The sequence below is a fragment of the Branchiostoma floridae genome, chromosome 14, assembly GCF_000003815.2.
Source record: "Branchiostoma floridae strain S238N-H82 chromosome 14, Bfl_VNyyK, whole genome shotgun sequence".
NCBI classification, from domain to species: Eukaryota; Metazoa; Chordata; class Leptocardii; order Amphioxiformes; family Branchiostomatidae; genus Branchiostoma; species Branchiostoma floridae.
The window spans coordinates 11,545,437-11,559,396 of record NC_049992.1 but is presented as its reverse complement, the minus strand read 5'-3'; the positions used below and the strand labels follow the sequence as shown (position 1 = coordinate 11,559,396).

The 13,960-nt window shown below is 39.6% G+C and overlaps 2 protein-coding genes across 2 annotated transcripts in view; both read left to right on the top strand.

Moving 5' to 3' along the window:
* Positions 1-3,259, top strand: part of LOC118429986 (coiled-coil domain-containing protein 150-like) — an 11,739-nt gene extending 8,480 nt beyond the window's left edge. Inside the window, exons 10-11 of the mRNA XM_035840645.1 lie at positions 1,874-1,998; positions 2,347-3,259. Coding sequence (XP_035696538.1) covers positions 1,874-1,998; positions 2,347-2,461 — 240 coding nt within the window. The 3' untranslated portion in view covers positions 2,462-3,259. The remainder of the gene's footprint in view (positions 1-1,873; positions 1,999-2,346) is intronic.
* A 1,770-nt stretch (positions 3,260-5,029) lies between these two features.
* Positions 5,030-13,537, top strand: LOC118429984 (coiled-coil domain-containing protein 150-like). Its single transcript, XM_035840642.1, has 18 exons — positions 5,030-5,110; positions 5,396-5,509; positions 6,039-6,131; positions 6,528-6,611; positions 7,023-7,193; positions 7,702-7,830; positions 8,328-8,497; positions 8,825-8,918; positions 9,292-9,461; positions 9,750-9,876; positions 10,164-10,358; positions 10,941-11,009; positions 11,121-11,218; positions 11,347-11,398; positions 11,985-12,062; positions 12,263-12,342; positions 12,590-12,698; positions 12,920-13,537. The coding sequence occupies exons 2-18, from the start codon at positions 5,462-5,464 to the stop codon at positions 13,028-13,030; spliced, it is 1,878 nt and encodes a 625-aa protein (XP_035696535.1). The 5' UTR covers positions 5,030-5,110; positions 5,396-5,461; the 3' UTR covers positions 13,031-13,537.
* The last annotated feature ends 423 nt before the right edge of the window (positions 13,538-13,960 follow it).

Below are 13,960 nucleotides of genomic sequence, written 5' to 3'. Positions count from 1 at the left end.
CCTATTTTGTGCCCGATCGACCTTTAGACACGGGGGTCGCCCATAAATACTGTGTTATGCGACCTTAAGCAAACTTGACCTTGGATTTTTTTCCGCTCATACGATAAAACTAGTCAAGATATAAAACCGTACCAAGTTTTAGAGCAGAAATCCAAATGGTTCCTGAGATATGGCCAACTTTGCACTTCGACGCCTAGCACAGGTGTCGGCCCCGTACAAGGGCTATCTGTGGGGCCGCTAATTGGTCTCACTATCTCAACAAATCTAATATTCTGGTTGACTTTTTCTTCTACAAAGACCTTGCCAGACCTTATTCTAACTTTCTGAGTGATTGGGGTTGGGGGTTAGTCTTTTTTCGGCGGAAAAAGGGGGGGGGAAGAGCGGGTATTGGCTCACACTAAGTCCTATACTTAAGCATAGGGCGCGGTCTTGGCGGCCGTTGCCATGGTAACGGCGGGTCTGACGGTAACAAATATGTTATAGTTCAAGTCAGTCGACGTCAGTACCTAACATATCAGTCAAATTTAATGCTGTTGTCCGTCCCTGGGGAATTCCCACTTTGGTTAAAGGTAGCAGAACACAGTTTTTCGCCTATGGGGATTTACATGGTTAAGGACCCCAAAGTGAGGTGGTTCGACGACTCAAAAAATATATCAGGGTGCAAAAGTAATTAACAAGAATTCGATATGTTGGAGTTGAGGGTATAATCTACAACATATGTGAAAACGAGATGAAGTTTGTCGTCTCGTTTTCCCAGAAAGAACACTTTGAAATGACCCCCAGCGGAGGTCACCATACTGCAGCCGACACACGGAAGTAGCGGGAACCGGATTCGTGCGCGAAATTCTACCCAGCCAAACAAACATCGTAACCCAACTCATACAGCCTCAAAACTTACGTATCCCTCTACTATTCACCACAGTTTCCGACTCGCTGACGTGCACAGAAAAATTTCTATGGCTTTTCAAGAACTGCGACGACCTATTTTGTGCCCGATCTACTTATGTCCACGGGGGTCGCCCATAAATACTGTGTTATGCGACCTTAAAGGGGCTTTTCATGTTTTTACCTCCATGAAAAAAATGGAGGTATAGTTTTGGGTGTGTCTGTGTGTGTGTCTGTGTGTGTGTCTGTCTGTGTGTTTGTGTTTCCAGATGTTTGTGGTCGGCATAACTTTAGAACATCTGGATGGATTGTAATTACATTTGGTATGTAGGTAGGTGTTGGGAAGACAAAGGTCAAGGTCACTTTTGGGGCCCCTAGTGTGTGACCTTGGTACTGCAGCAGAACTTCAATTTTTTGTCTCTTTTGACCTGGTCATGCTATGGTCTTGATTTCTTGGTGGCAGATAGCTTTTGACATAAGGAAGAAGTGGTGTATGTTTGGGCCCCCTAGCAGCTTGCTCTGGAACTGCAGGAGTATTTTTGTCAAAATCTTCCAAGGAGCATAATGGAACATAGGAATGATGGATTTCCATGATATTTGGTATGCAGGTAACTGTGGCAGGGATGTACATAATGAAGTGCAAATTATGCAAATTTGGACTTAATTTGCATACTTTATGAGGAAAATCTATATTTGCAGTGTTTTCCAATATAGGACTCAAATACATGTTACCTATGTAGTTTGTGGCAGGCGGAAGTTAAGCAGATACTAAATATGCAAATAAGTCCCTAATTTTCATAATTAATGAGTGTCCTAAGTCTTCTTAGTACGTGTAGAAAATGATTGGACTGTCAACACTGTGACCTGTGTAAGTTAGTGAAAGGTGTACATAAGCAAGCATAAATTATGCAAATGTGAAAGTCATTTGCATAATCAGAATATTTCATGGAGGTATGAGGTCTCTGAACTCTTGTTGTTTTTGTTTTAGCTGGAGCAGGAGAAAGTGACTGTTCAGCTAAAGGAGCAGGACAGGGCACTGCAGACCCACAAGGACCATGTGTCAGGACAGGTGGAGCAACACAGACAGGAGAAGGCCACAGTACAGAGGGAAAAGTAAGGAAAATACTGTCTTATGCTTTGTGGAAATGTATAGTGTAATATTAGCAGACAAACTGGCATAAAGTGAAAGATATTGAAAATGATCTCTAATCATTGTAGTTTACTGGAGAGCTTTATCTTCCTCTTATTACATAGAATATAGATGCTATGTAGAGTATTAACAGATTTATTGTACCAGGGAAATTCCCAATTTTTTTCAAGAAGTATATTGAACAGGTCCTGTCCTCAGCATGCCTCACTTTTTGTATTCCAGACTACAGCCATGTGATTTCTATATAACACAAATGTAAAGGCAAAATTAAGCTGATTTTCATGTTTCATGTTTTCTATATGTGGAAAAAGTGAGGAACTGAAGTCAAAGATCTCTAGTCTGGAGAGGGACCGGCAGCAAAAGGAAGACAAAAATGTGGAACAAGTGAAGAAACTGGTAAGAAACTTCATTTATATTGTATTATGATATACTAGTCTATACTAATTTGTAGTAACAAAAAAAAAGTGTTGAGAAATACTGTTGCAATTTTTCCTTTAATTTTGTCTCTTATTTACCCTTATCTATGAGTTTACAGTACAATTTACACGTACAACATGTAATAGTGTGCACAGCTGTATTATGATTTTTTCTACTGATCAACAAATGATACGTTTGTATGTCACATGTGAATTCAATCTCCCTAGTAAAAATCATTTAGCTCATTTTTTGCTTCTTGGTAAATAACTGATTCCTGCTTGGAGGGATAAGACTTTGTGCACAATTCATTCCTAATTGCTTTAAAAATGGTTTGTACTAAGCTTTTACTACACACGAGAGAAAAGATTTCCTAGGACATATATTAGCACTGTGACAGTATCATTTAGAAAGAGTACTGTCAACAGAAAAAAAGTAATATACCAGGCTTACACCAGATGTTTTCAAAGGGATGCATTTTGTTTAGATCATTGAGTTTCTTCTAAGCTGTCCTCTTGTTAACAGCATTCTTTGCTTAATGGCTGGAGGCAAAATACAATTAACTAGAATCACTGCACAATGGTAAGCAAACTGGGCACTTAAGTAGGTAAAACCAATTAGTGTCTAGGGATTGTATATTAGAAATTCTACTGTGAAATCGTGATTGAAAATTAAAGGCTTTGAAGACTACACTTGCTGCAAGTTGAAAGTTCATAAGAAGCCCTTTCACTTCAAACTGGCCTTGACATGGCATACATGCATGGAATGTGTCCTTCGTCCTACTCCATACTAGCTATAATAACAACAAAATAGGGAAAACAAAAAATCTACTGTTAGATACAGAATGTTAACTAAAACACTGTATGGCACTTGCTCAGATTATATTCATCTTTAGTTGAAGAAATGGCTCAAACTACTATGGATGTCACAGTGTCCATATAAAGTTCAGTTTGTAATCATGGCGTCACACCCAAAATGGTTTCTGACATAATTTGTGCCAAGTTTCATGCTGTAAGATCATCATCTAAGCAATCTTTTTGCACTTATCACCTGGACTACATATATGTACAAAACACAGGATTGGATGCCTTAGGCTACAGTCCCATTATGGATGACATGAAACAAATTGTCAGAACCTACACATAATGTATGAAGTGGTTGGACAAGTAACATAGCACACACAAGCCAGGATCAGCCAAAGCATCGGCACTTAGCACAGGAATATTCATTGAACTACAAGGGGTCGGCGACATGATATCTCTTTATTGAATAAAAGGAAGATTTATTTCATGTAAAACAATATATCTTTTAATGTATGAATGTCAAGGAATATTGATGATTAAATTTCAACATGAAAAAAGTAGCAAGAGCAAAACAAAATTGATGCAACAGCCCCACCCTCTCATGAAATGGTCTAATCCATTCAAAGTTAGCGTCCCCCCGGAGGGACTGCCTGTTGTGAGTTTCTGTCAGTGTATGTTATTGGTGACACTGGCACAAAGACAAAGAACATCAACGATGTTCCACGTGGGAAATACTGCTCCTATGCACCCAATGCTGCTGAAGAAACTCTCCAAGCAGGACTTCCTTAAAGTCTTGGATCTGGGGTCTCCTGTAGGCAAGAGTCCAAAGAAGAACAAAGAGCATGTTGAGAAGGGATCTTGGAAGGACTTGGGAGAATCCCATCTGGAAGAAGACTGTGTTCCAGCGAGCAGGGGAAGTATGATTGACAGTGCAAATGATATGGATGACTCAAAAACAGGGGAAGGATTGAAGCCAAGTGTCCTTGAGATGTCCAACCCTCTGTTCCATGACCTAGAAGAAGAAAAACTGGACTCAACAAGAATGAATGAATCTGTTTTTGGACAGAGTGACGAGGAATACCTGTCTGACAGTTTCAAGGCAAGCAGAATTAGCGCTGATTTTGAAACCTCAGGACCAATGGAGGTCACTGGTCTCAGAAAAAAGGACCCTGTATTAGACAGCTTAAAAACAGAAATCAAGATTTTGACAAGAGAAAAGAAACGCCTTCTGGAGAAGAAAAAAGGAACTACAAGAACGAATCCGGATGGTATGACAAAAACAGAGTCCCAAAAAATTTTGAAAATGCAAGATCTGGTCAAAAAGACTAAGAAAAAAGAAGAAACTGAAGTAGTCAAGTCTGAGAAGTACATTTTGAAGAACATGCAACTTTCTCTTCACAAATACAAGTCTTCTTACACCCAAGCACTTGTACTTAAGATGTCCAGAAGAAAAGGCATCGTTCAAACATCAGATGTAGGGGAGGAACATGACCCTGTCACAAAGAGCTTGAAGGAAGAGGTTAAGTTGCTGAGAAAACAAAGGAAACAGTTGGTGGAACAGCTCAGGAGATCTGTGTTACATGGCTTTCTCAACTCCAGCCTCAAGTGGCAAGCATACTGGACACTGGCAAACAGACAGTTTCACCAAGGACAACCCATGGCACGGTTTAAAGAGAGCATTGCATACAAGCTTCCACAGGATACAAGTCTTGCCATGAACTTTAGGGTAAAATTTTTACTGAAGTCTGATAGTCAATGTGATTTCTCTTTGTTGTAAATCATTTCTGACACTCTTTTTACTCAATTTCAGGATTCTGTCATTGAGACTTTGAAGAAGGAAATAGAACAGCTGACCAAGGTTTGTACTTGTTTTATTACTTCTAAAAAAACTTCTAAGTGTTGTTTTATCATCTGAAAGTAATCTTTGCAGGGGATAGCCACAAGTATCTGCCACTAGTAGCAGTATTTTCTCGAAACTTTGAGGCAGCATAGGATCCGCCATCATGTTTGTTGCCACCGTTGTGGTGAAGATACATTTTGTATTTCTATATTGATAACATCTCTATAAATTATTGATTGATAACTCAGTAGACTTGATGACTACATGTAACTGACTCATCAATCAATCAATCACTTAATCCAGGAGAAGGAACAGGTGCTGAAAGACAAGCAGAGTCTGCTGGAAGAAGTGAACCAGGCAGTGGATGGGATGACAGAGGAGAGACAAAAACTACAGGATGAAATGCAGCAGTACAAGGTGGGTTATACATCTTATCAAGTTTAACACTTGTCATCTATCTAACAACAGTTTTAAAAAAATATATGTATTGTATTTTGTAGGTTGTGAGTAAAAGTGCTATTATGGCTCGGGCAAAACGTGGTCAAACATTAATGCATTTTTAAAGAGTACAACTGCTAGGAATGATCCAAAAATATATCTTGTGGTAGGTAGAATTGTAAAACACATCAGTGAAAACTTTGATTCTCTGACATTCATGTATGAATTCTGCATGTGGGGCTGGAACAATTGGCCATGGCAAATAGATGGGATGATACTTCCTGAGGACTTTGTACCAAACCTTTAGCTGACTACCGGTATCTCCTCTTGTAAATTATTCAGACAATTTGTATAATTCCAACTATCCACAGAGCCTGTAGGAAACTAGGTCTTATGTAGACCACAGTGTGTTCTTAAAACTAAATACATCACATTTCCTATTCAAAACCAGATCGACATATGCTTTGTACAAGTTTCTTTGTTTAAAACCCTCTCCCCCTGTTCCCAGTTGGAGATCTCAGCCCTGTCCAATGCCAGACAGCAGGTGGAGCAGGAGAACATGCGGCTGTTGGAGAGGATGGGAGCTGTGGAACAGCAGCAGGTTAGAGATTAACATGTGGCTGGAGGAACTTCTAGATGCTCAAGTTTTTGCCTGGAAAGATGGAAAATGGCAGAGCTAGACTTTAAAAGAAAATGAGTACAAGAGCTATTTACAATGTGCTCTTACCTACTCTAAACAAGAATCAAGGCCAGCAAGTCCAGAACACAAGATATCAAAACTAGAAATTCTCTAACAGTAATAAGTAGAGCTGCCAGGGGGCTTAAAATTTTTTTGACAGGACAAGACCTACCGGTAATCACATACCAAGTTTCATGACAGTCCATCTATAGCTTCTTGAGTAATGCTGTTCATCCACATACATACATACATAAACATACCTTTGTGGAACTCTAGTAGAAAACGTTTTTATTCAACCATTTATTTAACTTTGTGCAGGCATCCCAGAAGCAGGTGGAGAAGGCCATGGCTGAGATGATTGACAGCAAGAACAGACTAGCTTACGACAAAGGGAAACTACAGGTAACAGTCACATGTTGTTACACAGAGAAGCTTGACAATGTCATATTGGAAGGGAGGAGGATTTGTAAGAAGCTGGGGAAAAAAATTCACGGGTCTTAGTGGCAATTGTGCAGATGTTGACACACTGGCAACACCAAATCCGTAGGTGTTTTGGGCACCTTTAGACAGATCAGCCGTGAGGCTTGGTTGGGCGTCACTCCACCATCATGGGGACAGGGGCATGGCGAGTATCGAACTCTGGACCTACTGATTCTGATTCCAACGCTGTAGCTGTTTGGGAAGTTTGGGAAGATCATAAGTATGAATGATGCTTTAGGCATTGCTCCTAGTTCAAATGGCATTGCATACTTTCCTTCTAAAACTGCTTGTATGGCTTGAGGTAGTAGAATTGCTTTTATTTTTTTAAAACAGACAAAAGTTGACCAGCTACAGCAGGAGTTGGAGTCCCTGGCGAACGCCCAGTCTGAGGTGGTGCACCTGCGGAAGGTGAACGCAGCTGTGGAGGCAAAGTTCAACAAAGCAGCTGCAGAACTGAACGCCTGCAGGATCAACATGCAGAGGACAGAGAGCCAGCTCAGACAGGTGTGCTGGGGACATCTTTTTCCTTTTGTCATGAAAATATTATAATCTTTTTTGTCTCAGCTGATATCAAATGTTTGAAGAACAGAAATATCTATAAGTCAGGGCTGTCAAAGACTTTGCTCTACCATATGTACTAGAAATTAGTTTGTATGTCCATGTAGCTGGGTAGGTAATGGAAATTTATTCACTAGTGGTGTTCATGTCCTGTGCTTATACTACCCCCTAGTAGAGCATTAAATCTCTCTGAGTACTTGATCAGACAGGAGAGTACAAAATTATTTTGTATGTCCGTGTAACTGGGTATGTAATGGGAATTTATTCACTAGTGGCATACATGTCCTTTACTTACTGTATAAGTAGAGTGTTAAGTCTGCCTGAGTACTTGATCGGACAGGAGAGTACTCAGTACAAAGGACAAGCCTGGTACTGGTAGAGACCTAAGAGAGAACTGTCAACAGAATAGAAAATCAGTTTGTTCCTAAGCTACCCTACTGTTTGTGACTCCCAGGCCCAGGCAGCCATCGAGAGGAAGGAGGAGGAGTTTGCCATGGCCATCAAGGCTAGAGACGAAGCTGTCAAGGAAGGTCAAAGGTTACTGGACCATATCGAGGCCGTGGAGGAAAGGGAAAGACAGAAGGTGCTGTAGGAGTTATTCATTTATTTATTATTGTTATTACTGTTCAGAATTTGATTATCTAACACTTGTTGCATAATCCATTATTAGTGCCTTGCATGATGTATCAAAATGTGACCTGCCAACTTCTTGAAAGGTTGTATGCTGTTATTAAGAAAAAAAATCTTATGCATGTATGTTATGAACCCACTATGACATGGAAACCACATGTAGGAAATCCCTACTAGGGAGTGGTAGAACCCTAGGGAGGCACTTGGTGTGTCAAGATTCAGACAGAGACAGGAGAAGAAAGATTTTGTCTACATGATCTTTGTCTGTCTATGTTCCTGAAAAGTGTATTGGTACCGAACCTAAAAAGGGGTTCACATCAATATATTGTTGAATAAAGATTGTGCTGTCCTTTAATCTTCCCCAGCCGGCAGGATGAAGCCTGAAATATTTTAAGGTTAAGGTGGGAACATTATGAAAGCATCCGTTATAATTGTTGTTGTTGTGTCCAGCTGGAAGGGTACAAGAGAAGCCTGTCGGAGGCTAAACAGGACAGCACACGTGTGGCCAGCACCCTGGAGGGGGTGATGCAGTCCCACACACAGCTGCAGGACGCTGTGGAGGCGCTGCAGACAGAGCTGGGCAGGAAGGACAGCGAGATAGCTGCCATGAAAAACGAAAGGTAAGGACTGGAAGAGGCAGGAGTCTCTTTCTTTCTGATTGATTGTGGCTTTGTGTTTTAGATTTAAGTGTGGACTGCTATGAAGTCTTTTGAGATAACCCTATGAGATAATCATGTCAACATAATAATATGCAAGATTGTTCATATAAATGTGCAATATTGAATTAAGAATATTAGTAAGAACTGGTAATATCTTAGTGGCTGTGGTTTGTTGTACATTTGTATTGGTTGTATTTTCTCCACTTGAATTTCTCCTGTATCTTTCTCCTGTAAGATTGATAGAATTAATAGTAATTTTAGAACCATTTTGGTGAACTTTCTTTACAGGCAGCAGTTTCAGAGGAACATCAGACAGCTACAGGGAGAGGTGGAGGCCCTCCAGTCCCAGGTGGCAGAGATGGAAGCCATGGAATCAAATGAGGTGAACTTAGTGATCTAGAAATAACATCAGTCACCCACTCCCTTGGTCAGAAAAAGGTGTTGTGAAGGTTTTTAATTCAGAGACAAAGTGTGTGACATTTGACACCAGGGACAGAAACAACGGTGTTATTGTTGTAGTTATTCAAGGGGAAGGTCTGGTCTGATAGCTATTCAGCACTAAGGAGAGAGGCAGTGAAATGCTTCTTGAATAAGTGTTTGTGGTGTCAGTTTATAGTAATAGCTTTTCTGAAACATGTTCCATAGTCCAGTCTTAGCTTCTTCTTCCCATGATGTTTTCCTTATGTAAACTCTAAATGTATGCTGACAGGTTTAAATTTTTCTTAATGTTCTGCACTTCCACTATAAACACATAGGTGGAGCCATTGAAGCTAGCACTTGACCAGGCCAAGCAGGACAACATGAAGCTAGCAGCATCACTAGAGGGAATCTTACAGTCCAACTCTCAGCTACAGTCTAACCTGGATAAACTACAGGATCAGCTAGAACAGAAAACCTTCCAGCTCGACAAGGTCAAAAACACCAGGTAACCTATGCCTGTTCTTTCTGTAGAGCTTTTAAAGACACTTCCCTTGTGAAAATGTTGGTATTGTTAGGCATTGTACTACCATGCCATTTTTATGTGAAGACAGAAATGAAATATTTCATTGTAACATTGCATAAAGGAAAATAAGAACAATTGCAAAATCTTAGAGAAAGAAAGCACCAACGTTTCACCCCTGTAGACAGAAAAACTTGTCCTTATCAGTATGACATATATTTGGTAAACGTTTGTTTGATATGTGACTTTTTCAATTGAATCTATTTCAATCAGAACCCAGGAGAGTGAGGAGATGAAGCATGAGGTAAGAAACTATGAGGAGAGACTGGAGAATCTCAAACAGCAGTTCAACAAGGAGAGGGAGACCACCAGGAGGAGACATCAGAAGGAGTTAGCTGAGGTAAGGGGGAAGGGCAGGGGTGGAGGATCCAACCATACAGTGTTTCACAAAAATTCAACTTGTACTACAGCAGTTTTACTGTGCTGTGATGTGGAGATTCTTTTATTTTGGTTTGTCAGATGTGCTAAATTTGCAGGTCGGTCATTAGTTTTGGGGAGGGGTGCAGAGAACTCTATAATCTGCAATAAGAACAATAAACTTTCATTGCAATATTGCTTTGCCTTAATTTGAGGAAAAAGTTTTTGTTGCAAAGTGCACTATGGATAAGTTGTTTCTCATTTGTACAGCTGAGGAGAGTCCACGAGGAGTCGTTCTCTCGTGTTTCGGACCTGTCGCGTACTAACAAACAGCTGCAGGGCAGGATAGACGAGCTGGAACAGCAGCTGGCCAGGCTGAAGGACCGCATCAGGAGCCAGAAGGTACAGCTGGACCAGCTGCAGAAGGAGAGGAAGAACCATGAACACACGCAGGGCAAGGTCAAGGTAAGGTCACACTGGTCATGCTTACTTCACACTGGTCCTGCCCCTGAACTCGCATTTACACTGATTATCCTCCTACTGACTACACACTGGTCCTACTGACTTCATACTGGTCCTGTCTCTGGTGCTGAACTCACATTCACACTGATTATCCTCCTACTGACTTCACACTGGTCCTGTCCCTGGTGCTGAACTCACATTCACATTGATTATCCTCCTACTGACTTCACACTGGTCCTGTCCCTGGTGCTGAACTCACATTCACACTGATTATCCTCCTACTGACTTCACACTGGTCCTGTCCGTGGTGCTGAACTCACATTCACACTGATTATCCTCCTACTGACTTCACACTGATCCTGTCCATGGTGCTGAACTCACATTCACACTGATTATCCTCCTATTGACTTCACACTGGTCCTGTCTCTGGTGCTGAAGTCACATTTACTTTGATAATCCTCCTACTGACTTCACACTCTCAATAGAAAAAGCTGTATTTCAGCGTCATATGGTATCAAAGAAGAAACACAAATAGACCAAAAAAAGGTACCAATCTGATAACTAATGTTTACCTTTGTCTTTTAGTCCATACAGTCTGAGTTGGAGTCTTTGGAAAAGGTGAAGACTGAATATATCAGCAAGAACAAAGAACAGGTATTGCAACATTACTCTTTGTTTCATTTTTTCAGCATTAATCAAAATGTTGTGAGTTTATAATATCTTTGTCCTGTGGGGAAATATGACAAATTCATTTTTTTTTCACAGGCAAAAACCATCAGTAATTTTTTGGAGGAGATCAACAGTCTGAAGTCAGAGCTGAAGGCCCTGGCTAGGGCTCAGGTAGAGGCTTCAGAAGTGGTGAAGTAAGTCGTACCAGACTTTTGTATTTTGTACTGACCCTTTTCTGAACATTTGTAAGAAGACTGGTATTTTAACCTGATTGATAAAAGGTTTGTTAAGTATAAAAAAACAATCAATTTTCTTTTTGCAGGCACCAAGAAGATGAACTTGAAAAGGAAAGAAAAAGGACTGAAAAATACAAGGTGAGTTCTTATTTCTTGGCAGTGATACAGGTTCAAGAACACCAAATTGATATCATAATTGACCTTTGTCACATGTGATACTACAAATATGAACATCATTGGCACCCATAGCAGATATCTGTAGCCCTAATAATATTTTTGGGCTTTAGAAAAAGTGTCATTTATTTCGTAAGGTAATTACTTGTAATATGTTCACAGTTACTTTATATCTTAAAGACATTAGACATGAACTAGCTTCAACACAACTCTATTGGGGTAATTATGTGCTACTGTTAATACAGAAATGTTAATGGTGGTTTCATGTTCACGGTTCCCTGTGGCCACTTCACCGCAAATTTAAATCCACCGCGAACAGTTTTCCATGGCAATAAGAAACTACAGTGCATAGTGCTACCACGAACTTAAAACCACCGCGTAAAGTCATTTTTCCCGCTACTGCAAAATTAAATCCCCGCGAACTTAAATGCATTTACAGTACTTTGGTCACAAGACTGTTCAGTTGTCCTCTTGAACTGACAGTGATCCCCCTCTACAATAGTGACAAATAGGCTCAAATAACAGTCTTACACCCATGTCATGTTTTCAGCATAAAGCCAAAAAGATTGAAAGCAAAAGAAAAGACATAGAAGAAAGACTACTTGCTGCTAATGATGAGTCAATGGAGGTAAGGCATTTCAAGTATCTTTTTCTACAGGCAGTAAAGACTTCCTTACATATCCATAATATTGATATTACTTTACTCCATATCATAATCTAGCTGTCTGGATTCCGGCTGTTCAGATTCTGGGTTAAAAGTCCCTATCTACACATACCATGTATTATGTCCATGTAAGTGATAACTGTTGAACATTATCTTCTCCAAAGGTATCCAAAAACCTCCAGGATGCCCATGAGTGGTTCAAGTCCAAGTTTGACAATCTTCAGACAGAGCTGGACAAGTCAAGGTTAGTTCTCAATCTTTAACCCTTTTGTTGTTATATTCTGTTTTAACCAATAGACTCAGACATGCTGTATTGATGGGCACGATCAGGACGGTAAACAGGAAAAGTTTCCAACATAAAAAAGGAATTAGCACTTATTTTCTTCATTTCTAATCATATTGCAAATATCATTTGTCTCATAGCATTGCTGATATGATAATGAAAGATGTAACTGAACTATCAATGAGTGTGTTGTTTGTTTGTTATGTAGGAGAACCCAGGAGACCCTACACCAGGTGACTTTAGAGAGCAGGTTTGCCCTGCAGGAGGAGAGACTGAAGGCTGATGAGCAGGCCGAGAAGGCCAAACAGATGATCAGGGTTAGTAGAGTAGGAACAGTATCATGATATTCATAACTTTTCAAAACCCGAAGACATTTGTCCATTTCTAAAAAAAGTACTAGTAGGAAACTACAATCAATATTCACTGTCTTCACCTTTCTGGTACAATCCTGCTGGAGCAAGACAGACTTTACAATGCTCTTTGCCTTTCAAGGGAAATGGTGAATGTAGTTTAAAAAAAGAATCTTCATGTTTTACAGGAGAGCAGGAAAAAGATCACGAGACTTGCAGACTATCTAGAGGCTGACTCTAGGGACCGTTCCAGAGACACCAGTCAGCGGGACAGATTTGACCGACTGGGCATCTTATGATACCACATGCAAACACAAAAAGACTATCATTTTAAATGCTCATCTTGTTATTTTATAAGGTTTTTGAGGTTTCATCAGAACTGTATTTTGTCGACTATTTTGGGAAACAGTGTCTGTATTTTCTTTGTTTGTGCTCCAATATTTTCACTTTTTGTATCCTATTATTTTTGTACCCTCAGGAGTTTTATGTATATGTATAGGTGGTAACATAGCTATTTTTAGGATCTATGTTAAATTTTGTAGTTGATATTGACTAAATAGTCAGCCACCATAGATATATCAGTAATTATCATGGCATATTTGCCAACCAATTATTTCCTATGGCATATGTTTTTGATCACAGTTGAAAATGGAATTAGTTCCTTTATTTTGTTTAAAACAGGGAAGAAGTGAGACATGGAACCATAGAATGTAACTTATGCAACTCTTATCGACAGTGTGAAAAATTGTACATAAATTACTGTATTCAAAATACAATGAACTTTGCAATAAATAAGAACTTCAAAGTTTTTTTTACAATGTAAATTTTGTAGCATTTTGTCTTCTTGATACCTTGAATCCTACAATATTTTTTATAATACAACGTAAACAGCTTGACTTCTTCGAACTGATGTTTGTTTTCCAAGCCTTCAACTGTACTATTCAATGAAACTTCTAAATGATTTACACATAATATGCTATAGAGTACATTGTCTACGTTGCATTGGGTAATCATTTATCTCAAACAGGAGGTTTCTTGTCTTTCCAATCTCATACAACATTTTATCAGCAAAACACATGAATGTTGAAAACATTAAAAGACTATCTTCTCTGCAAAGGAAAATTTTCTATGAAACTAATAACGTTCACTTTACGGTTTCAACTAACACATTTTATACAGCAGAAAAGTTGTGTCCTCTGCTAGCACAATATTACTCATTGGTAGAATTC

Bases quoted from the DNA above. Each gene is read 5' to 3' on its own strand.
- LOC118429984 (XM_035840642.1), top strand. From the start codon at position 5,462: ATGACAGAGGAGAGACAAAAACTACAGGATGAAATGCAGCAGTACAAG. The intron at 9,877-10,163 runs GTAAGGGGGAAG...TCATTTGTACAG, and splicing joins ATCAGAAGGAGTTAGCTGAG to CTGAGGAGAGTCCACGAGGA. The intron at 12,063-12,262 runs GTAAGGCATTTC...TCTTCTCCAAAG, and splicing joins CTAATGATGAGTCAATGGAG to GTATCCAAAAACCTCCAGGA.